The sequence below is a fragment of the Megalopta genalis genome, chromosome 1, assembly GCF_051020955.1.
Source record: "Megalopta genalis isolate 19385.01 chromosome 1, iyMegGena1_principal, whole genome shotgun sequence".
Classification (NCBI taxonomy): domain Eukaryota; kingdom Metazoa; phylum Arthropoda; class Insecta; order Hymenoptera; family Halictidae; genus Megalopta; species Megalopta genalis.
In genome coordinates, this window is record NC_135013.1 from 39,636,260 (window position 1) to 39,662,214 (window position 25,955).

The 25,955-nt window shown below is 33.6% G+C and overlaps 1 protein-coding gene across 1 annotated transcript in view; it reads right to left on the minus strand.

Moving 5' to 3' along the window:
* Positions 1-25,955, minus strand: part of LOC117218760 (uncharacterized) — a 159,087-nt gene that overhangs the window by 20,984 nt on the left and 112,148 nt on the right. Inside the window, exons 4-5 of the mRNA XM_033467384.2 lie at positions 16,952-16,993; positions 4,289-4,475 (exon numbers count right to left, since the gene is read on the minus strand). Of these exons, the coding sequence (XP_033323275.1) occupies positions 4,289-4,475; positions 16,952-16,993 (229 nt within the window). The remainder of the gene's footprint in view (positions 1-4,288; positions 4,476-16,951; positions 16,994-25,955) is intronic.

The following is a 25,955-nucleotide window of genomic DNA, read 5'->3' on the forward strand; positions in this document are numbered from 1 at the left end:
TTATCGTAAATGAAAGGTTCTCTTTCAAGATGTTACACAGAAATAACACAACAGTCTTGTAATAAATGGAAACGGTTGAAAAAATATTCTACGATATTAAATTATAAATGATGCGAATGATTATAAAGATTTTGAGAAAAATATTTTATTAATTCAATAAAAGAGCAGCTGAGTTATTATGAATACACTATAACTCTTTGCAAGATTTCCACTATAATTTCATGATGTTCATGTTGTGTATAAAAAAAAAATAAAAATAAAAAAAAATAAAAAAGGCAAAAACATATAAAAATAGCGTATTGTTATTTTGTGTACAGTAGAAACTCAATCTGAAATTATATTATTATTTCCATCAAGCTAAAACTTGGAGCGTATTATTTAATTTTATACAGTTAAATAGATATAAATTATATTATATATATAAATTATTTATTATTATTAATTATTTTATTATTATTATTATTAATTATTATACATATAAATTATATTATAGATATAAATATTTCTCACAGCAGTTACACAAATATTACAATTAACTATTTTCAAATTTAGTTTAAATTTAGGATCATCGCGACATCTGCGCTTGATAGTACGAAGTCACACATCTACTGTCGATATAGTAGCTTCCTCCAAACAGCATTCTCTACATTCTGCATTCCAGGATGCACTATCGTCGGTAACACAGAATTTCTCAATTTCCCACTTACCGTTCGACGGTAAAACACCAAAGGAACCCTACACATTTATATATTCTGCTAAACAATGAATTAAAGAATCGCATTATCCAATCGACTCTCCGTTTCAAGATTTATAATACAAAATTAAATGGAAAGATATGGAACACAATAAAAAAAATAAAAAAATTTTATAAAACAGAAGCAAACAGTTCAGATACAAACCTCGCGTTACCTATAATCGATAAACTTACCGAACGATGGTAAACAGTTTTCAGAAACTGAACAACAATTCCCTCGCAAATTCAAATTCAAACGGGCTTTCTCGAAATCGTTAAAGATACATGCGTTATCGATCGGACAAATTGTCGATTCGAAAGGACGATTCGCAGTTACCGCGGATGTTTACAGAGCACCGCCGTTAAACATTGCTCGAGAATTTACCCGATTCCGCGACGTACTGCGCTAATCACCGCTTATTAAGAATTTAACGGCGGGCTCGCGCGAGCGGAAAAGTTTCTTTGTCGTTGGTGGCGCTCTTTAAACGAGGGACCGTGCCCTCCGGGAATTGCACCTCTCAAACAATGTCTGCTCGTTACGAACCCGGCCGCCGGTATTTGTCGGTGGCAGTCGCGGCAGTTTCAACGACAATTCAAACAAAGCGCAATTAATACCGGGTGGTCCGATTCTCCGGGCATTAGCCGCGAGATAAAGCACCGAGGAGAAGCGGAGTTGCGCGCGATTTGCCTCGCGCCGATCAAACAGTCGCTTCCGTGTTCTTGTTATGCATCGTGGGTCGTGACTATTTCTGGATCCGTGATCGTTACCGGCGAAACCATTGCCACCGGCGAATCTCGATCGAGAGAAAAGTATTGTTTCAAGGTATAATCACCTGGAAGTGTAGCAATTCTCCGGACGGAAGATACGAAGGCCGATTCGTTGATATTATCGAGAGATACAATGGCTGTGACGATGATCGTGAACGTTTATTTTCAATTTATTAAGTCTACCGGAAAGTTCTGTCCGTTTCTGAATTGAAATATAATATATAATATAATATATAATATAATATTATAATTATAATTATATAATATATATAATTATTATATTATATTATATATATAGAGAGTTATTACTCTATATATATAATATTATAATTATATATATAATTATGTAATATTATTATAATTATAATATAATATATATAATATTATAATTATATATATAATTATGTAATATTATTATAATTATAATATAATATATAATAATATTATATAATTATATTATATAATATAATATATAATTTTCATACATTTAATAATATTTATTGTAGAATATACTTTCCATCGTTACTTGTGACTTCTTGCCAGCGTGATGGCAACTTGTAAATGCCATTTTTAAAAAATGATTTATTTTTAGAGGCGAACAACTCGACTAGTGCTTGGTTAACACCAGCTTCAGTTTTGAATTTTTTTTCCTGTAAAAAGTTTTGCAAAGAGAGAAACAAGTGATAATCGGAGGGTGCTAGGTCTGGGGAGTATGGTGGATGCGACAGATTTTCCCAGCCTAGCTCTGCGATTTTCTGACGAGTCGCCAAAGCAGCATGTGCTCTGGCATTATCATCGGTAGCCATGTTTTCACGATCGCGTCTCACTTAATAATGACATGAGACGTCTTTGTTTCAGTTTATTTAGGAGAGTACATGTGTGTAAATGCAATGATAAAGAGAGATAGTCATATATGTCTCAAATCAACATGTGCATATGGATTGAAACTTGAAGTGACACTATCGGACAGAACTTTCCGGTAGACCTAATAAATTGTTTGGTACTTCGCATTCCGTTGCAGTTCTGTTTAAACCTTCCTTTAACCACTTAGCTGCGTCGATCTATTTTTACGATCAATTTTGTATGCGTTTTTAATCGATCATACCGGGTGCGGTTCCTTTTGGCAAGTTGTTCTAGAATTATTCTACAATGTGCGAAATTTATGAATATGTTTCATAAGCATTTTAATCTAAATCGTAGAAAAGATATTTTTGTTGCAAGATATAAAATTGTCATTGTCTTATGACGTGTGTATACGTCATCCAGAGGTTATTTTGTGACATTTATGAAAAATTTGGTTTATCATAATATTTAGATGATTTATAATATGAGTGTACAGGATGTGCACTCAGAGTTAATCTTTTTGTAGATCATATTAACCTTTTACGTTTTTAATTAATTTTTTTGTAGATTATAATCATCTTTTGCACTGTAAATTAATCTTCTCTGGATAATGTTCAGCTTTCAGCAAATCAAATAAATCCTTTTGCAAATCACATTTCGATAAATGAAATTCAGCCTTCTACAAAATAAATTCACATATTAATAAAACTCATTAAATTTACAAATAAAACAAAAGACAGCGAAACTCGATCTGTGAAAAGATTAATTTTACTCGGAAAGAGAGCTGAATTTTATTTGCGAAAGGATCAATGAAAGCTGCAAAAGGTTTCATTTAATTTGCTCAAAGGCGAATGTAATCTAGACAATGATTAATTAATTTAAAGTGCAACAGGTGAATATAATCAACAACAGAATTAATTTCGAGTGCGAAACCTGTAATGTAAATGGCTTTTATATGTATAATACGAATATACCATAAAGTCGCAAAAATAATGTAAAAAAAAGATAGATACTTCTTCCATTATACCCATTTTAATATATCATTCTAGTCAGTCCAGAAAAGTCAACGATACAACCACTAACTAAATGCAACAATACCTGTCACTTTTCCGAAATGATTTCATATTATTATAATATAACTTAATTAATCATAAAATAAAAATTTTTTAGCTGAACAAAGAGCTTAACCGATTAAATCTGAGAAAAATTGAGCGCACTGCTTGTGATAGTACCTTCTCAGGGAATTAATATAAAAAAGACCCTATTTTTGTTTTCGAGAAATTTTCTATTTTCCGATTTTGTTTTTTTTTTGGTTTCTCATTTTTGATAACCACAGCTTGCAACCGAAAAATCTGAAAAAATTCTATAATATGCGGCGTGATGTCCAAAAGAAACCACATTTTTTTTTCAATTTTAGAAAGCCATCGAAGAGGGGAAACAGGCGGAAAAGCGCGCAATCTAATTAACCCTGTAACTACCCTTACGAAGTAGTCAGTTACAGGATTGAAATTGATCGCAGATGACTTTTCCTTGGTCTGCTATCGAACAGTATTATACTCATCGAAAAACGTCTAAGGGCAATTTCGACCATCTTAATCGTTTAAACCCTCTTATTCTTGACGGAGATTTATATCGGCGAGTTAAATGCAAACTGGATCGTTTCTGCATCGATTCGAACGTTGATAGAATGCTATTATAAATTGTTAGGCAATTCTGAAATCGTTATTAAATTATGCGACGGTCTATGGTTTTCAAATTGCCCGTTAATCATCGTTACCGATACTCATCAGAGCCAGGAACGAGCAACCTGCTCCCGACGCTTACGTTCGTAACCAGTGACGCGACTTATAAATATATTTGCCCGGGTAAAACCGTTTAGCACGGCTGTCGTTCTTCAAACAAGATTAGACAGATTAATTTTCCGTGTGTTGCAGGGAGACTCACCTATTGGAGACGCGGTGTTGGCTTCCCGAAGGCTGACGGTTTCTGGTTCAACAGCAGCTTCGTCTTCCTCGATCAATGGCGGCGGTGGTGCCAGGGGTCGCGATTCGTAGCCCCAATGTTGCCGGAAAGCACGTGCCCCGCCGTCCAATCGAACACGTGGCAGTTCGACGAACATCGCATCCCCCAACTGTCAATCAAAAGTGATAATTATGTTTCCAATGTGCCAGCGGTACGGTTATTTTAAATGATTTTTCTATATTTAATCCCAAAATCTTAGCAACTTTTACATGGCTTGATTAAGTGTTTTAAAATACGTCGAATTCGTTATGAAGTTATCGAACATAATCTACTAAATATGGATATTATTATCAATTATTCTATCGTCAATGTTTATGAACTACGATTAACATTAACCCTTAAATGCATGATTTTTTGTTTTGAATTTTTAAAAAATCGTTTCTTATTGGAATGTAGTCATAGGTTACGTAAAAAATAAATAAAAAAATCTAGGTAATAATATTGAGTATTTATTTTGACAAAAAGTTGTATGTAGACTTTTGGCAACAATATGCGTTTATTACTAACATTTGTTGTAGACGTAAACAAATGGTCATGTATTTATATTATCTATTAGTATAGGAATTTTCATATTATTTATAAATGAAATGCAGCAAAGCAATTGCGATTTTTGTTGTGACACAAAGCAATTAGATAAATCACTCCTTTATAGGAAACTCGAAAAAAGAAAATATCTCTCCAAGTAACACATCGAAGGTTATCACCCGTCACATTAAAATGTCAAAAAACATATAACTTACTCGCCAAAAGTAATGTCAAGCCTTCTATTTCACACATGGTCTATTGTCTATTGTTATCAACGTGTATTCGGAAACGCACATACTCAGGTTTTTGAATAAAATTAAGTGGAACTGGAATGTAGACAATTGGCAACAATATGCATTTAAGGGTTAACCCCTTGCCATACTTTGACGTGTCCGACTCGTCATGAAAATTTCTAATAACTTATTGAGTATAGATGTTATTCTATATCCGTTAAAGTTGGAATAAAATTCTAGTCTCTTGTCATCAATATTGAAGCATTTAAGTAAAGTTAGTCACACAATAAACATCAATTTCCTTTCCCTCTTAAGAGATTAATGCAATGGAAAAATTTCTAATCGCAGTAACCGCGAAGAAAATGGTATGCCAAAGAGTTAACAATGAGAAAACTGCGTTTATTCGAATTTCGTACGATTTTTATTTGCACGAATTTATTCGAATGAAGAAGTTTAATCAACATTTCGGTAACTGTGAATGAAAAACTCAGAAATCAGTCATTTCGACTGGTTTGGTAATTCTATACTTAACGTAAACGTGAAATAAATATAAGTTTTCTCGCTCATACAGCGATTTATTAACGACAAAGAAGGTGGTAATCAACGAAGCTGTGAAAGAAATCGTAGTGCAAGGGGTTGAAATAAGTGGAAATGATCTCGTAAGGGCATTATATTTATATTACGAATCATTTGTACAATTCGTTGTTTTGTTGAACTGTTTAAGTAAAATCATTTTTGTCTGCCAGCAGAAAATGCACCCTTAAAAGCAATAACGTATTGGTATAAAAATGACGAATATAATTTTAGTATAAAACTAAAAACAGAAGAGTCTTTTATGTTACGATTTAAACGTCGATGAATTAAATCGTTGAAATTAAATATTTAATATCATTTTAAAAACTGTCTAGTTTTGGAATTAAACTCTTTTGGAACAGACGTTGTTTAAATAATAGACGCACATAGAACATAAGCACTTGTATATTAGTGGTACATAATGAGAGGCATAAATACAACTTTTGAGTGGCTATCTTTTTATTCGCGTTGCCATCATGCACGTGTATCAACGACCGTACAATTGTACGCATTCTACGTTAATGAACTCTGTTACCCAGATCGTAAATCTGCCAGCGGAAAGGCTCATACAAACTATACGTGTCCGCACTAGCAGCCAGTGATTTTTGTTGACAGTAGCAATTTATTCTCGTCCACGTTAGAGTGTAACAAGCGTTGCAGTGAACGTGCTCCTGGCAACATTTCATCCGTAGCATCAAATGGAACATAATATCTCAAGCAATGAATTGCGATTGTTTCAAACAATCAACGGTTTTCGCATTAGTCATGTTGCAAAAAGAATTTAACGCGGATAAAATTACTTCGCGTAAATATGCAATGTATTAATTCCAAACAATGTGCGATAGATTCGTTTAAAACAACGTGTCACAGATTAATTTAGAACAATTTGCTATATGTTAATTTAGAACAATGCGCGATACATTAATTTAAAACAATATGCAATAGATTAATTTAAAACAATCTGCGATACATTAATTTAAAACTATGTAAAATCTAAATTCGTTCAGTTAAAAATGAACGAACGTTCCATTGTTGAACTATTCTATACATCATTTCTGTTTCCAATGCATTGTTTTATTCTTATCGAGAGTTTAAAAAATTTTAACATTTTATAATAATGAACATTCGTTTCATAATATTGTATCAAAAACACTTTTGACTATCAAGAATACTATTTATTATCACTATATGTCAGAAAGTATTGTACATATTACATCAATTATTCTTCGTTTATAATTTTGGAACATTGACATTAAAAAATCGTTTACAATGAATATATAATTTCTTTGTCTGAAAAATCATTACACAAAATAAATCAATTACAACATTGATATTAAAATCGTTAAAAAATCGTATTGTGAAGAATCTACTACGGACAATAAAAAACTGCTCGAATTTTTTTGCTATAATTGTGCGTTTGACCCTTTCAGTGCTGACGAAAATGAGAAAGTATAGTAGAAAAAGATATATTGCTAAATTATTTTTATAGTTCTATGTTATATTTGTACACGTTAACTTGTATTATATTCATATTATAAATTAGATAAAAAACAAAGAATTTTTCGATGAAAAAAACAAGGTCACCGTTATATTTTTAAATAAAACTAGAAAATTTTAACTTCATAGTATTGTAGGCGACGTCGAGACGAATTCAACGACCTGCTAATTGATGACCTTTAGATGACATTGAAGAAAAAATTGCCATGAATCTATTGCCATATTTGAAATAATTTAGCGATACATAACACGAAGTCCTCGCATGTAAACATAAACAAATGAACGTAAACATTACAAATTTTCATTTATTCAATTTCAGACCTTAACACATAAAACAAAAGAAAAAACCAAATATTAACCAATTAATATTAACCAAATATATAAAACCAAATATTATGGCAATAGATTCATGGCAATTTCTCTTTCAATGTCACTTGATGGTCATCATATAGCAGGTCGTTGAATTCGTCTCGACGTCGCCTACAATACCGTGAATTTAAAATAACCTAGTTTCATTTAAAAATATAACGGCGACCTTGTATTTGATCGAAAGTCAATTTGTTTTTAAATCTTTTAAAATTGCAATTTCTTGTTGGTTAAATTCTAATTAACTTTGATGGGAAACATTCTTTTGTCAGACAATCGGAACGGGCTGAAAAATCCTGCGAACTAATTTGTGGCTCATCCTGTATATTACGTCGAGTTTTTTATCAGATATTTATTTTATTTTTTTCTAAATTTGTTTTTGTCTTTTCTATCTTCTTTATTTTGAATCCTTATCTATTTAGCGAAAGCACAAACTCGCTTGTCCCGGCGACACACGGTGGATAGATAGGAACAATAGATTGTACCTCGCTGCATCGAAAGTTATTTATGACTCGACCTAATGCATATAAAACGAACTTAATGCCACAATATGGCACTTGGCTGTACAACGTGCCGACTAAACACTCGGAGGGTTAAACGTACGAAATTGTAACACAAAGCAACATATTCACTTTCATAACCATAATCGAGTAAACGACACTACCATTTAACGATACAGCTGTTCATCGTTCGACATTGTACCAGCCTAAACTGCCCAAACCAAAATCGACCTACGATCTATTTAAACAGGAAAAACTGCAATTAGATGCACAATCAGTGCAGCCGCGGCGACGGAATTCTAAATTGCCTCTGCCAGCGACAAGCGTCTGTCAGTCGTTGCCCCCGAAACCTCGAGCAAAGCGCCGAAGCCGGGGTCTCTTTGCAAATGAGCCGAAGGAAACGATTTCCTCGGAAGATCCTGAGAAACCCGAGGCGAAAGGTACGTTTCGCTCTCGGCGACAACACTCACATAACCCCGGACCACGTCCATCCCGGCGGAGCAGATTAACGGGCCATGTAATTAATCCTATTAGAGTGATTCGACGCGATCGAACGGAGAAAGACCGGTTCTACGGATCGGCTTGATCCCGATCGAAAGGAGCCGCGAGAAAAAGGAGGCGCCGCTTATTCGTGGAATACCAGTCGCCGAAGAAGCTTGACAACGACTGGCCGGTGTCTGCCGGTTTGTCTTAAAATACTGTAGATTGACCTGACGACACGCTGACGTCACTAATTAGAACTCATTGAATGCGGTGTGCATCATTGCCACCGGGCCTCGTGAAATCCGAGGGAACGGAGACGATCCCTTGCCACGATTTCTGCCGGTTTGAAACCCCTCCTTCTTCAACGTGCACGTCGCCGAGTGAATTGAAGCGTGTCGGTTGGTCTGGAAACGCAGTACGCTTGTTCCTTTGGCGGTGCCACATTTTTTGGAGCACGCACCGTGCACGTACCGCGGCAGAATGCAGTCCTAAAGTATGAGTGAAACGCGGATCTTTATAAATTTATGGTATAAGATGCAATTAAAATCGCAGATTAACGAAAATTAATTGCGTTATTGTTCCACGTTCGACGCGAGGAACTTTCTAGTCGGCGTAAGAGATTTTGTAGTTTTTCAGATTTTTGTAGAAAAATTAGCGAGGATGAGAATTTTTATAATGATTCACAATTTAATCATAAGATTATGACAAGTGCAGTTTCCATTTTGTATGATATTCGAAGCTTATGTAATTATTAAAATGTATTAACTGTGTTCATGGAATTGTTAAATTGTATTAACTGTAAAACTATTTCATAAGTTTATGTCAAGGTTACAATTTTATAATTTTATCATTTACGATGTATTTTTTATCTTATATTTCACATATAGTGACAGTATAAACATAGATACATTAATACAAGATTGACGAATTCTTTTCTTCCTTGTTAAGATGTAGATTTTCTGCAGTCTTATATATCATTAATGCATAACGATGTAATTCCTTCTATTACAATAACTGCGATAAAAACGTGTAAAATGTTCCAAAGGTCTAAAATGTCTAAAATATCTAAAATGTCTAAAATGTCTAAAATGTCTAAAATGTCTAAAATGTCTAAAATGTCTAAAATGTCTAAAATGTCTAAAATGTTTGAAATTTCTAAAATGTCTAAAATGTCTAAAATGTTTGAAATTTCTAAAATATCTAAAATATCTAAAATATCTAAAATATCTAAAATGTCTAAAATGTCTAAAATGTCTAAAATATCTAAAATGTCTAAAATATTTAAACTGTCTAAAATATCTAAAATGTTTGAAATTTCTAAAATATCTAAAATATCTAAAATGTCTAAAATGTCTAAAATGTCTAAAATGTCTAAAATGTCTAAAATGTCTAAAATGTCTAAAATGTCTAAAATGTCTAAAATGTCTAAAATGTCTAAAATGTCTAAAATGTCTAAAATATTTGAAATTTCTAAAATGTCTAAAATGTCTAAAATGTTTGAAATTTCTAAAATATCTAAAATATCTAAAATATCTAAAATATCTAAAATGGCTAAAATGTCTAAAATGTCTAAAATATCTAAAATGTCTAAAATATTTAAACTGTCTAAAATATCTAAAATGTCTAAAATGTCTAAGATGTCTAAAATGTCTAAAATGTCTAAAATGTCTAAAATGTCTAAAATGTCTAAAATGTCTAAAATGTCTAAAATGTCTAAAATGTCTAAAATGTCTAAAATGTCTAAAATGTCTAAAATGTCTAAAATGTCTAAAATGTCTAAAATGTCTAAAATGTCTAAAATATCTAAAATATCTAAAATGTCTAAAATGTTTAAAATGTCTAAAATATCTAAAACGTCTAAAACATCTAAAATATCTAAAATGTCTAAAATGTCTAAACTGTCTAAAACGTCTGAAACGTCTAAAATGTATTTGAATGAATACAAATCGAAAACAGGAAAGCGATTAATTTTGCGAGAATAATACTACAATATTGCCTCGCGAATTGGTATTGTTTTGAGGTGCAATTTTGCCCCGGTTTTAATGAAATGCTCGTTCTGCTTGATTCGAAATGCGTAGGCGCGAGGGCATAGAAACTCGTAAATTACAACGAGCTATAGAAAGTGGCGAATAAAAAACCGTGACAATGTATCACAGCAACCTATTACAATGGTAAATTAACGGTTGCAAAGTGCGCGAAGAGAGGCAAGGCGAACGATCCAAGGAAACGAAGAGAGACAGAGGCAGGCACGGGAAATTATTAATTTCGATTTGTTTCGAGCGCTCGATTGGCCACATGGCTCCCAATTATTTGCCAATTACCGTTCCGAACGAATTTCTGCCCGCACAATCGACGAAACGGACGCATTTTGCAACTGGTCAGGCGAATATTCGCGACACACGCGCACACGCTTATTGCGGCGGTTGTTTGCTTCGGTGATTGATGCGGGGCGGACCAACGATTTGAATAGTTTTGTAAACTTGCTTGGGTCGCTGCTTTAACCCATCGGGTGTCTCATTAGTAGATCGCGAATTTTTACGCATGATCAATTGTGCGATTCCGTTGCAAGACAGAGGAATTACGTGGACGTTGGTTTCATGGTTTAATAAGTTTAATTAGCTGGAAACAGAGATTATTAAATTATTTTTATGATAAATATATATATTTATATATAATTATGATTTATAATAATATTATATATAATATTATTAATATTATAATATAATTAATAAATTATTAATCTTATATATAATATTAATTATATTATAATATAATTAATAAATTATTAATCTTGTATATAATATTAATTATGTTATAATATAATTAATAAATTATTAATCTTATATATAATATTAATTATGTTATAATATAATTAATAAATTATTAATCTTATATATAATATTAATTATATTATAATATAATTAATAAATTATTAATCTTATATATAATATTAATTATATTATAATATAATTAATAAATTATTAATATTATATATAATATTAATTATATATAATTTAAATTATTTTTATGATAAATGCATAAAATCCGAAGTCCATTCATCAGTCTCTTTCATATATTAGAAAATTCGAAAAGTAAAAGAATAGGGAAATCGAAGTTCATATTTTCTTAAAGTTTTACTAGGCAAGTGAATGTATGAACTTGAATGAATGTCACAGTTGTGTGTAGTTATAGTTGCATAATTAATATATCGTTGATACTGCTAGATAATATTATATGTACGAATGGAATTCAAACGATTTTGAGACCGTAAAAATAGAAACAATACTACACACTATGTTACATTTGTGAAAACATTATTACTCATCTTACAATAAATTGTTTTTCGTTTTCTAACAAAAATCAAAATTTGCTCTTCGAGTTTTTCATATCTCTCTATCATTCATTCAATATTTAGAATAATAAATAATTTCCTTGAACAATGTTGAGTAAGAATTTAGAAGCTAATAATAATAAGTAAAATTAAACATACATACATTTAACATGTATTTGCTAAATAAACCATTTGGTCTAAAGCATTGATAAATAAATAAATAAATCTACATTAATGCTGTAAACTTTAAAAATAACTAACTCCTACGAAACCCTTTAAAACAATTTTTATTAGTTACATAAAATGTATTTGCAAATTCGTATACCAAATAGCACTAAAAATTATTATTATTACAGTACAACATAAACGCCGGTGTAATGAACATGTCAAAAACCATCTGATAATGTATTTCATGCAGCAGAGTATCTCCTTGCAGCAAAAACGATAATGAAACAACAGTAAAATATAAAGTACCCCTATATTCCATCCGCACAAAAATCCCAGACAGTAAACAGCATATACGCGATTCGATGATCCAAAGGGAAAAATAAAAAGTTCGTTACACGCGGAGCAAGCAACAAATTTTTTAAACGGAACGTTCGATCGGACGCCGCCGGCGCCAACGCGGCAAAACAATTTTTCCATCGTACACGCCGTTGCCCGAAAATTCCAACGACTTCATTCGATCTCCAAATTATTCCAATCCAATTACCGGTGGGTCTGAATATAAATGAAAAATCCATTAACGCGAAACGTATCCCGTTTTTCCTGTCCATCTGTTGCACCGTTCGCGCGGCGGATTATCGCGTCGAAAAAGAGGGTGGCGAAGAGACAGATGGCGTGTCAGTTAACAAAAAAAAAAAAAAAAAAATGGCGAAAGAGCTGAGCTGCAAGAAGAGCTTAATTTTTGCAAAGTTGATTTTCATCGTGACCGATTCGAGCGAGCCAGTGGACGCGAGAGGGTTCCGCGATTTTCGATCGATCGGCCGGCCGAACGAGCCGCGATTGCAGTTAGCCCGCGTTAACTGCAATTATCAGGCTGCCGCGAACGAATGCGTCCAATTACATGATCCAGTATTGGCCGCGAACATCGGCGTGCAACAATCCACCGGCTCCCGCCAATTAGTGTTTGCATTCTTCTCGAACGAATCCCGCGGTGAATACGTGACCCCGTTTGCCTCCGAGGTGTTCCATTAACGCAATTACTCTCGACACTAATTCCGGCTATGCGAGCGCGCGCCTTTTCTCCGTTTTCGTCCAAGTCGGCTGCGCTGCCTAACGTCAGCCGGTCCCGTCGAAATTTCGACGGAAATCGCTGCGAAATCGTTCCACGTTGCTCCATTGTACGCGAAATCGCGCTGTAATTGCTGCGCGCTCCGAGTAATCGGGAGACCCGGCTCTGCCTGTGGTTCCCGCTATTTTTTAAGCTGGGTAGTTTTTAATTAACATTGCAATTGGGAATAGTGGAAGCGAGTAATTACTCGATTGGGAATAGCGAAGTAATTTAACGAAGTTGTTTAACGCTCCGGAAATGGAAAGTTTAAAACGTCGCTCAGTGCGTTGAGAGAAATGAAGATAAAATTAAGATTAAAAAACGTAGCTCATCGCATCTATCACGGTTGAGAATTTTATTAATTAGCTTATTCTATGACCACTCGTGCTATTGCGTGATGATCAATTCCGTCAACGTCAAATTCAGATTTGCACCCTTAGCACTGATAGGTATGGATGGCACTAACTTTTTCCAGGATTTTTAAGAAGCATTTTTATTGCAATGTATTCGAATAAACTGAATTTTACTGGGATGCATAGCAGAGTTGACTATTATTCGAATACGGTTTCGAATAAATTCTTCGTATCAGATTTAAATTCAATAATATTTCGAATACATTCCTCGAATCAAATTTAATTCTAATGATACTTCAAATAAATTCCACAAATCAAATTTTATTCCAGTAATATTTCGAATACATTCTTCGAATCAAATTTAATTCTAATGATACTTCAAATAAATTCTACGAATCAAATTTGATTCCAATAATACTTCAAATAAATTCCACAAATCAAATTTTATTCCAGTAATATTTCGAAAAAATTCTTCAAATCAAGTTTAATTCTAATAATACTTCAAATAAATTCTAGGAATCAAATTTTATTCCAGTAATATTTCAAATAAATTCCACGAATCAAATTTGATTCCAATAATACTTCAAATAAATTCCACAAATCAAATTTTATTTCAGTAATATTTCGAATAAATTCTACGAATCAATTTTATTCCAGTAATATTTCGAATAAATTCCACGAATCAAATTTGATTCCAATAATACTTCAAATAAATTCCACAAATCAAATTTTATTTCAGTAATATTTCGAATAAATTCTACGAATCAATTTTATTCCAGTAATATTTCGAATAAATTCCACGAATCAAATTTGATTCCAGTAATATTTCGAATAAATTCTTCGAATCAAATTTGATTCCAATAATACTTCAAATAAATTCCACGAATCAAATTTTATTTCAGTAATATTTCAAATAAATTCTTCAAATTAAATTTGATTCCAAAAATATTTCGAATAATATCGAATAATATTTCGAATAAATTTTTCGAATAATGCCCAACTCTGACGTATAGAATGCAAAAGAATTTAAAGAAAATGCCCTCCGCTATAATAAATGTAAACTTTCTACTTTCAGTTTCACTAATGAAATGACTTTCCGTGGGAATTGTTGCGATTGACTTTCGGCACTGGACGTGTTAAAAGGTTATATTGTGAACGACATCGGCGCGAGAAAAGCGAAAGAGCAGCTTTCTAAACGGAGCAGTCTAGGAACACGACGAAATTCCGCCGGACACCGACAAGAAGCATCACGGACAGCCGAACGAACGGCCGTTCTAACTACGTGCGTGGAAACTGAACGATGCACCGGGGTTTTCGAGACGAAGCACGAAGAGGACGTCGTCGCCATTGCCGTGAAGCATCGGTGGAGGAAGAACAGGGCGAAGACTCATCGCGGACGAAATTGCATTACACGAGAACGTGAAGGCTCAAAGGAGCGAGCGGTTGTCTAACCGTCTGGCTGAATTCGCAGGAGCAACATCCTTCGGCAGCCAGCCGAAGAAACGAAAACGAGCGAGGCACTGGCAAAGATGCCGCCTGCTTTCTCGCTAATTCAATCCTTCTGATTCGATCCCCCTTCCAGCCACCCCGTTTCCCTTGTCTCGCCGCCCGTTTCGAGCTAAGGAAACAATTAGTCACGAGCTTTTGAGCGCCGAGTTTGCTGACATCGGAGCTGGGACACTTGATGAGCTACGAGTGCTCAGCGCATGATTGCTGTTTGTTCTGGATTTAGGAATTCGTGAACTGTGCGAGTGCTGCGGAATTATATAGACGTTTATGGAGTGGTTCGTAGCAATTCTTTGTATCGAATCTTGCAGAATACGCTAGAGACTGTATGAGATGGTTCATGAAGTAGCCGATTTCTCATGAAAGTTGTTCAAAATTCATTCCTTCGAGACTTTGCTTTAAGAAGATTCGTGGTTGAGATTTTTAAATCACTTACAAAAATAGATGCAGTAAGGTATGAGCAGATAGTTTAATTAACGTTCACTCGATTCAATAATTTGTTCAATTTATTTAATAATTTGTTCAATTTATTCATTAATTTATTCGATCTGTTCGATAATTTATTCAATTTGTTTGATGAGGTATAACTTATTCTGTAACATGTGTATCTCATAAACAGACAAAAATGAGCAAATCAAATGCAGAATAGCGAAACATAGCAACGATTCTGAAAATTATTGTATTACCGATAACTTGGTAAAATGATTCTTCAGCTTGCAATTAATTATGATAATTTTTGCTTTGCATGAAAATCCGCACAAATTTCCAAACTTATTTTTCCTAAAAACGAAACCATCTAGGGAAATATTTGATTGTACATTTTCGTCTCACTCTTTCTTGTATTGTAGAATCACTTTTCTTTTAATTTTATAATGAATATTGGTGCATCCTATATTTTTCTAATAGTGCATTCGTGATTTAATTTCAATGTTTATCTGGATTCGAACATTTAATTTCAATGCTACGGTATGCTTGTGTAGTTTAATAAATTGTTATTGATACAGACAAATGAGAATACTGATACATCCTACATTTTCTAATAGTGCGTTCGTGATTTAATTTCAATGTTTACCTGGATTCGGACATTTGATTTTAATGCTACAGTATGCTTGTATAGTTTAATGAATTGTTACAGACAAATGAGAATAATAGTACATCCAACTTTTCCAAACAGTGCATTCGTGATTTAATTTCAATGTGTTTACCTGGATTCGGACATTTAATTTTAATGCTACGATACAATACCACTATATGAATTATTTGCAGTTCTGCGTGTTCATTTTATTCATAAGAACATTTAGTATTCATTCAATGATTACCTTCTACTTTATGAAGTATGATTTTCGAAAGAGAAGACTATTGATTTCTTCTGAAATCAATTAACATGAATTCATCTCGATTCATGAACGTTGAGAAAACATGAAATTATAAATCTTGGCAGCAGATATCGTGCAATTAAACGACGTTAAACATGAGAAATGACTTTAAGAAATTCCAAAAAACAATCCAATTTCCTCTCCGTTAATTAATAAAAATCGAATTTCGTAAAAACATCCGCGAACTTACAAGCCAATAGCATAGAAATTAGCTCGTAAAAACTCGATCTTTTATTCAGTTTTGTAGGCACGATTTAAAACCGCATAAAGATATAAACTGTTTTATTTCCATGAGCAGAATTTATTAGCTAGGAAGCTCATGGAAAACAGTTAATAAAGCAGTGTGTATTAATAGCAATTAATACAACACCGTCGATAAGGCCTCGGCTGTTTATTGATGCTGAAGTATGCTAAACGTGTTTTAGACAAGCTTCGGTGTGACAATCATGGCAGAAAACTGTGCAATACACTGACACGAATGCGTGAAACAAAACACAGGGATACGGTGAGACGAGACACTGCAGTAGACTAGACAGACACAACACTTGGAAGACAGAAAATTAACAAACCTTGTTGTGAGACTTGAACAAACAGGCGGTCCCGGCGAACAGCTGCGTCCAAGCAAAGATACAAATTCATTACTAATCTGTTACTTTTGATACGCATTCGATTCTTAGATAGGGTCACAAATACAAAATAGCTTACGTCTCTTTTCCTAAATAATACACTACTATACCTTTGGGTTTCGGTGCATCTGATCGCGAATAGAATGCCTAAGTTGAAACCTAAATTTTATTGTCTGCATATATATATATATATATATATATATATATATATATATAATATAAAATATATATAATAATAATATATAATAATATATAATAATATATATATATATATATATATATATATATATATATATATATATATATAAAAATAAAAAAAAAATATATATATATATAACAACAATTTATGGCAGCTTCTAACGCCGATTGCAAGCACAATGTGCAAAGTTAAATTTTAATTTTATAAAAATAACAATTTATGACAATTCCGAAATTTGATTGTGAGCAGAATGTGTCAAATTAAATTTAAATCTTATTATATGTATATATGTATTTATAAAATAACAATTTGTGATAATTTCCAACTTTGATTATTAGCATTATGTGTCACATTACATTAAAATTTTTTTATAAAACGATAATTGATGGTAATTTCTAAGTTTAATCGTGAGCCCAATGTGCAAAATTAAATTTAAATTTTATTATCTGCACTCATAGAACAACGATTTATGACAACTTCTAACTTTGTGAGCACAATGTGTAAAATTAGTTTGACGTAATTTTCATCATTTATGAGTAAGTACAAATCAAACTTGGATTTCATTATCTTTATCTCCGAAATTGATTCTAGTATATCAAAACACACAACATTTTTTTTCATTCACGATACTAAATGATAAAAGCTGATGTTGAATTCAATTTCTATTGCAAATACAACAGTATTACTGTAAACAGCAAATATAAATTTCTCTTTTGAAACATATTCGTTCTATGTAAAAATGGCTACATATCACCTTTAAATTTAAATTAATTTAAATTAAGATCTGATTAGACCAACGAATTTTGTTATCATATTTTATTATTATTGTATATTTCCTACAATTGAACAAATAATGATGCCACTCGTTTCATAAAATTATAATGTGCTGTAAAGTCAGCGGGCTTAAATCTCAAAATAGGTGGAAAATATTGAAATCCAATAGGATTTCATAACCGCTCGAATGGAAAGGCATCGAATCAATTTCTACGCCTAACAAATCACGCGATTCCGGAGGAAAACAATTTTCCGAGTTCCACCATAATTCGGTCCGCGATACAAAAGAATAGCTAACGACCAGCAAATCCCGTGATTCGCGCGAGCATGCGAGCATTTCCCTATCAAACGAGCGTGACTGGTAACAAGGGGCCCGACTGCTCGTTACATGGTGCACGTACACATGGTCTGCGGGGTAGAAACCGAGCATAATTAATCGGCCGCTGATGAGGATAATTAATGTCCCGAGTGCACGGCTAAATTAATCGAGTGCTTCTCGAAGAGCGCGCGATATTACGATCGTCGTTATTGCCAATACGATCGGTGTCGTAATTTAAGCGATTTCGATGCGTGCCACGGTCGTCAACGTAATTAATAAATCGGGATGGTTTCGACGCACGGGAACCGGACAAGGGGAAGTCCACTTTAAACAGGATTCGCGTTTTAACGCGACTGAGCCGCTTTGTGGTGGAGTTGGAACGATTTGTCTATGATACGTCGCTCCAGTTTTCAAACGATCATGATTCGAGCAGATGGGAAAATGACTCGCGGAATGACGCGATTCCGCGAACCACATTGCGCAACGGATAACTATTAATATTCCTTGAAGCCATTTATATTAGAGATCTCTATTTCGCACGTATTCGAGTACACGTGTGCACGTGTAATTAGCAGTTCCGAACTTTAACCCGCGTAATTCTTGACACGCAGGTACGTATCCGCAATACGCATTAATTGTAGATAACAGTAAGTAGAATTACGCAATAAAAACTCTAAGATTATATTAACGGTGTTAAACATCGATAAGAAGAGCAATGTTGCAATGTTCTAATCTTTTTCATTGTCCACAAGAATAATCCTGAAATCGTGAAAAATCTACCATCTAAATCAAAATTTAACAAATTTTCGCAACGGGATAGAAATTACGAAGATTTAAATCTTTCGTGTAAATTCCAGCAAATGGTCCTTTAAAAATATGCACTCATTTCCGATGCAAGCGTTTAGCTACCTATCTAAGAACAAGCTTCGCGAAACGTGAGGGATTCGGTGCTGGAAAAGCAGTGTTCTCCGTGCGATTCTTCCTGGCGCCGGTAAAAGTCAGCAGTTTTCTCGAAATTCCGTCGACACGCGGACCGCTTTATCAGACATTCCAGTCTCGATTTATTGGCAGACTGCAACAGGATTTACTTGCCGACCATTTCGAGTTTCAATCGGCCGGCTCCGACTGTTGCGAGCGTGTCTCCGCGACCAACTCTATCTAATTCGCTCCACACGATCGATTCGCTTCGACTCGATCCGATTCGATTCGATCCGATTCAATCGATTCCATTACATCGGTAGATACACGTACGATCATCCGACGATAATCGATCTGCCAGTGACGTTGGAATCGATTCGCGTCCCGGAAATCGGTCACGATAATGGAGCACGTATGCACCCTATTCTTCCAGCTATTACCCTTTCCTTCATGGCTTTTACGTCGGCCCGACGATCACAAAAATGTTGTTCCGATAGCTGTCTATGCGCTCAAACGACTTAACCCACTTGGATCCCTTTGAAGTTTCTATCTGATTACTTTCGAGTCTCTCGTTTGCAATACCGTTACGCATAGATGGACTACCATTGCGACTCGGAATTTTTAATAATAATACTAATGATAATAATTGTATTCATGTATGCGGATAAAAGAACCCTACGTTAAAAAAAGAAATTTAGAAAGAGAGAAAAAAGAAAAGAAAAATTAAGAAATACATATCTAATGATACAAGAAAAAAGTAAGAAGAAAAAGTCAGAAATAGTATAGTATATATGTACATATAATAAATATATAGTAGATATAATAAATCTAGATTTTCGTGCAATTCTTATTCTCGATGATTTCTTTCATAAAAATTGGAGCAAAGAAACCATTGATTTTATCCGCTAAAAGATATTTTTGTGACAAGAATAAGACAGAAGTGCTATTGGTAGAGAAGTATGTTTATTAATATAATTATAATATATATTATTATTATAATATAATTATAACTATAATAATATTATTTTGTCATGAACGCATTTATAATCAGCAGTCTAGTTATCATAAATCATTATAGATTAATTATGATGACTAACGAGTTATAATGGTTGACTTCCACTACTGATTATGTTTCCTTCATTTAATAGGAGTTCACTTTCAAATAAAAGGATAGAGTTCAAGATTAGAGTTCGTTGAACCGTTAACCTTTCGGACTACGATTACATACATAACTACGTTGATTAGCATTTCTTCCTCCTTAATTACTTCTCCAACAGAACGAAACAATTTTTATTAGTTGTATAGATCTTCGTTTACTTTCATCTGATAGAAGAATCGAGTTTTGTTTCAGTTTAGAAGAAGTGAATAACATTCATACATTAGTAGATTATGTATGAAATATTATTCATGTCAGAATACTGTTACAATTTTATTCATACAGGGTTCGTAAAATTATGGTACTTTCAGAAATGAGGGGTTTCTGAGGTCATTTGCAGTAACTTTTTCCTTAGCGAAAATGCAATCCGCGGCTTCGTTTACGAGTTATTAACGAATAACAGTGACCAATGAGAGGCGAGATCGGCTGCCGTGAGGCGACCGAGCCAACGAGCGGTCGAAGCCCAGTTCCGCTCATTGGCTTGACTTCCTCGCACAAGCCGAGCTCGTTTCTTATTGGACAATGTTTTTCGTTAATAACTCGTAAACAAAACCGTGGATTGCATTTTCGCTAAGGAAAAAGTTACTTCAAATGACCTCAGGAATCCTTCATTTCTCAGAAATACCATAATTTTAGGATACCCTGTATAAAAGGAGTTCACATAAATGAAGTTCACGTAAACGAAATTCACGCAAACGAAGTTCACGTAAACGAGATTCACGTAAACGAAGTTCACGTGAACGAAATTCACGTAAACGAAGTTCACGTAAACGAAATTCACGTAAACGAAGTTCACGTAAACGGTGTTCTAGTGAATGAATGCAGCGCAAACCGAATTTCGTAGGAATTTTTAGTCAATGGCATCAGCGATGCGACAGCGAATTCGGACGAACTCAAGAATCTGTTTCGTGGTATGTTTGCGCGAATCCTTTGACAGCGTGCACGGTAGGCGATCTATACTCCAGAAAACGATCCGATAGAAAATAATATCTGCGTCGTTTCGATCGTTTCCTCTGGCAATGTGTCTGCTATTAAGTCTCCTCCTCCGAACAGTTTCCGAGGAGGTCGCGTGCACACTTAACGACGTTCCGCCATGCGACCGCGTCGTTCGACATCGGCGCGACACTTTATATGGAAATCTGCAATCTCGTCGCACGATATCAAAGGGCGACGCGGATGTCGCGCGTATCGGTTCGTCATGATCCACAGAATGTCGGTTTTTTTTCCTCTGATGCGTCAAAGGATGCTTCAATGATATTGCACGCGCCGCGCGGGATCCACCACGAATCGATACTCTGCGTAACCAGCGTCAAGTCTCGCGAATCACGGATATAATATGTACATACCGAAAGAAATATTCTACTTCCGGCAAAAATACATACTGTTCTTATTTCCAATGATTCTGAGAAGCTCGTCCGATACAGCCAAGAAAAGGAACTTGGTTCTATGAATGAAACCTGAAATTCATTTATCTTATTCACGCATTCTGCTCGTTCCATCGTTTCCTAGTCGCATCTTAACCCTTTGCACTCGAAGCTATTTTGACTGTAAATCTAATATAATTTTTGTGACTCATAGTATTTTCATTTTATATGACAACGTGCATTTTATGCGTGCGAAATTGAGTCTTGCGACTTACACAACGGTTACACTTTTAACAATTTTTTCAAATCTAAACTTTGTTAATGTAAAAATTATCTTAGAACGTGATGTAACAAATTTTAGCGGTGCCTCAGAGTCACCACTCGAGCGCAAAGGGTTAAATTATACGCCTTATTCCTATCTTTGGACTCGATACATCTCGTATTTCTATTTCGTATCCTCTTATCTGCACGAGGGTCAAGTAAACAAGATAAGGTCATAACTTTGATATCGTATTTTCTAAAAATTCTTAAAAAACTGTATAAAATAAAAATTTGTAATTTACGATATCTTGTACTAAGATTTCAGTTACTTCAGTATCTTCTTATCTCATTTTCAATACACCATGTTCTACAAGTGCAACAACGTCAGTTGCTGGAACAACGTCAGACCAGCGTGCTAAAAATTATTACACCATAATGTTAAACAATTTTTCTTTCATTTGCGTGGATGTATACGTCTACATATGTATGCAAAATAAAAACTAGCAACGTCAATTGTAAGCTAACACAAGTTAAATGAAAATGTCTTCACGCTTTTAATAACTGTAATAAGTTGAAAATAACGTAACAATATCCTCAAATTCTCGTAATGTCTTCACAGTCTTGTATTTGACCTATTCATTTTTGTTATAAACGCATGCTCATACAAACGGACAATCATTGAAACTTTTATATACGTACGAGAAAAATTGCTACGTAGAACAATTGTAACTTCCAACTACATTATCAATTTATACGATAATAATATCCCTACGTATTCTTTACAAATTAATAAATAAAGCTCCAGAGATAAAATTTGATGATATCCTTCATAGTTTCGTTTTAAAATGTGTGAAAAAATTGCAATGCTTTTCGATAAACAAAATCTGGTAATTTCGTAAAATGTAAAATTATAGTCACAGTGTATCTAATTCCATAAAACATTAGTATAATATGATAAAAATACAAATTGTGGAGTGATGAGAATGTTATGTGCGACAGTGTACTTCCGTCAGGACTAGGAATTTAGTACTTTCATACTGAAAGATGCCTGGTTTATGCGAGGGAACCGACTATTACCGTGGATCGAGATCTACGACATAATGGTGCCAGTTGAATCTGATTTATACTGTACCCCAGAAGCACCGTATCGTGACAGAAGTAATAAAAATGGATATATTCGAATTTGATGGATTGGGAACTAACCTAAAGAATACTCTTCACGTATTCATTTACATTATTTAATAGGAAACGTGTAGCAGAAATCAACGTAGTCGATTTTCTCTTTTACCTGGTAGATAGCATTGAATGATACATTAGGTTTTTATTCATTTTCAGCAATTAGGTCGTAAACATTTAAGATATAAGTGAAATGTCTGCAGTCTACTTATGAAAATAAAGATACAGGAGCTGGTACATTAAGCCGTTCAGTAGCATGTAACAAATTTTCTGTAGAATTGAAAATCAGAATTGAAAATCAGTAGTAATTATAGGACAATTTAATTGTAATACATTTAGCAATGTTCTTGTATCATGAAATCTAATGCCATGTAAAAGCTTATGTTTGATAACGAGTGATTTAATGAATCTTTGTCTAGAAGTCGCAATATCTAGTCTCAGCATATTATTTAATATAAAAATATTTAAGAACTTAGAAATAATTTACTTTCAATATATTTGATTCTGAACTAAGCCTCCAAGTTTTTCCTCCAGAATTCTTGTTAAAACAATTTGTAATTATACAAATGTTAGAAACACTCAGTGAACGATCAATTAAAAATTGGGATAGAATTTAAATTTTTATAATGTCTTTAATGGCCTACTTAAAATAATCAATACCTCCAATAAAACTTTTCTGCTCGACATGTGATCGCAAAAAAAGACACATTTGTATCGAATCAGCAGTGTAATCATAATTATTGTCGAACTTTAATAGGCGCATTAAACGATATCTGAATATCCACGACGGACAATTGCCGCAATTAGGGCAAAGTGTTTCAGCATTGTTGTAAAGTAAGATATTTCACCAGATAAATAGCTAGATGACATGCAGCGGGCAGGCTAAATTGAATCCGGCTGGCAGGAGCCGTTATGAGATCCCACTTGTAACGGCTTTCCAAGAGTAAGGAAAATAAAAGTGGCCCTCATTACTCTAAAAGTTACAACCGCAGGGAAGATTGAAAAAATGCATTATGCATCCCACGTGTGCCAGGGCTACAAAACGAGTACCGTTCTGGTACCAGTTCCTAGTTATATACATAACGTGCATACATCAATAATTCGCGAACCACTTTATATTCTGATATCCGGCGACTGGTTCTGATAATGCCGATGAGATATTACCGCGAAACGAATTTTTCTAATGGAATACTCGACCGCATTACCGCTCGCTTAAAAATGTGTCACTCGAAGCTATGATTGCGCAACGAGTAAACATGTTCACCAAAATATAATATCACCGTAAGCAAAGTTGATCGATAATTAAGGGAGTTTCAGTCATAGTGGTGCAAAATGAATTTTCGAAAATTTTGACTCAAGTGTTGAAACGTAATCTGTTGTAGAAGCTGAAATGTTAAAAAGACAATTGAAATAAGCTATAACTTGACTGTAAATTAACGTAACTATAAATTGAATTAATCGTAAATTAACTTAACTGTAAATTAACGTAACTATAAATTGATCTAATCATAAATTACTTAACTCCAAATATGGTTAGTAAACAATATCTCTATTAGTAAATAATAGCATTTCTTGTTTCTCACATCGGAGGAAAATGTAATTTACACTACTAGGACTTTATCTCCCTTAATTATAGATTAACAAAGTAGCATAATGCGTGTCAAGTGTCTGGGCGAAAATGTACTGTTTCTACTTGATTTTTGTTAAAGTCGTCACAATCCTATATCATCCATTCTATTTATTTATGTTTATTTCTGTTATAAATGAAGTATATACTATGTTATACGCTTCTTTTATTTATCAAGCTTCTGTTTAATTATTACCTATTTATTTTACCTTCGCATTAACTTTATATACTCTAGTTATTTATTTTGGTCATTTATTTGTATATAAATTTATTGTTCTAATATCGATTTTTGCATAGCATATCGAGAAGACATAACTAATTTATGAACATTCCACTCTTTATGAATGTAACAACTGTTTTCTCATTATTATTAGACTTGAATTATTGTTCCTGTTACATTTATATAAATAATTGTAGTTTATAGCAATCGAATGTTATTTATCAAGATTTACGCTCAAGAAATAAATCTAATCTATTAGAATCTACATCTGATTTTACTTACCAAGTATATATATATATATATATGAAAGTAATTTTAAACTTATTTTACTCCTCAATTTCTCAAATCTTAAATGATATAATATTAATACATAATAGATTTTCTTTTTTCGCGCGCGCGCGGTTTTGATGCATTTATGGTAAAATTGGGTGGTTGCTATTTAAAATGGAAGAAAAATTAAAAGAATTAAGAAATGTCAATATCTTATTCCTAATCTATTTAGTTTCTGTTTCTAGCAACTTTTGCATAAAAATCCGCAGTCTAGTAATCGATCTTGACAGATATTATATAGTAGAGAGAAATGATTTAACAACGGAACTCTTGCAATTAGTTCAGCAGGTAATAAGTAGAACGGACAAAGTGTAACGGAATAGCGACAACGTGACAACAATCAAATAATTACAATGTGACAATAATGAAATAATGACGGATTACAGAATGCGTCCAGAGATCTTGATTGCAACATAGAGCAAAGGAGTTCTAAACTCGTGTATCCTTTACAATTAGAAAGTTGTCTACTCCAGGAGGGAGAAAGGAGATAATTAAATAACGCTTGAAACGCGAGCGGAACCTTTTACCGCGCGTTGCGAAGAAGTTCCACCGAAGTTTCCTGATTTATCGGCAGTTATAGATCAGAGAGTAATTTGTTGCTTC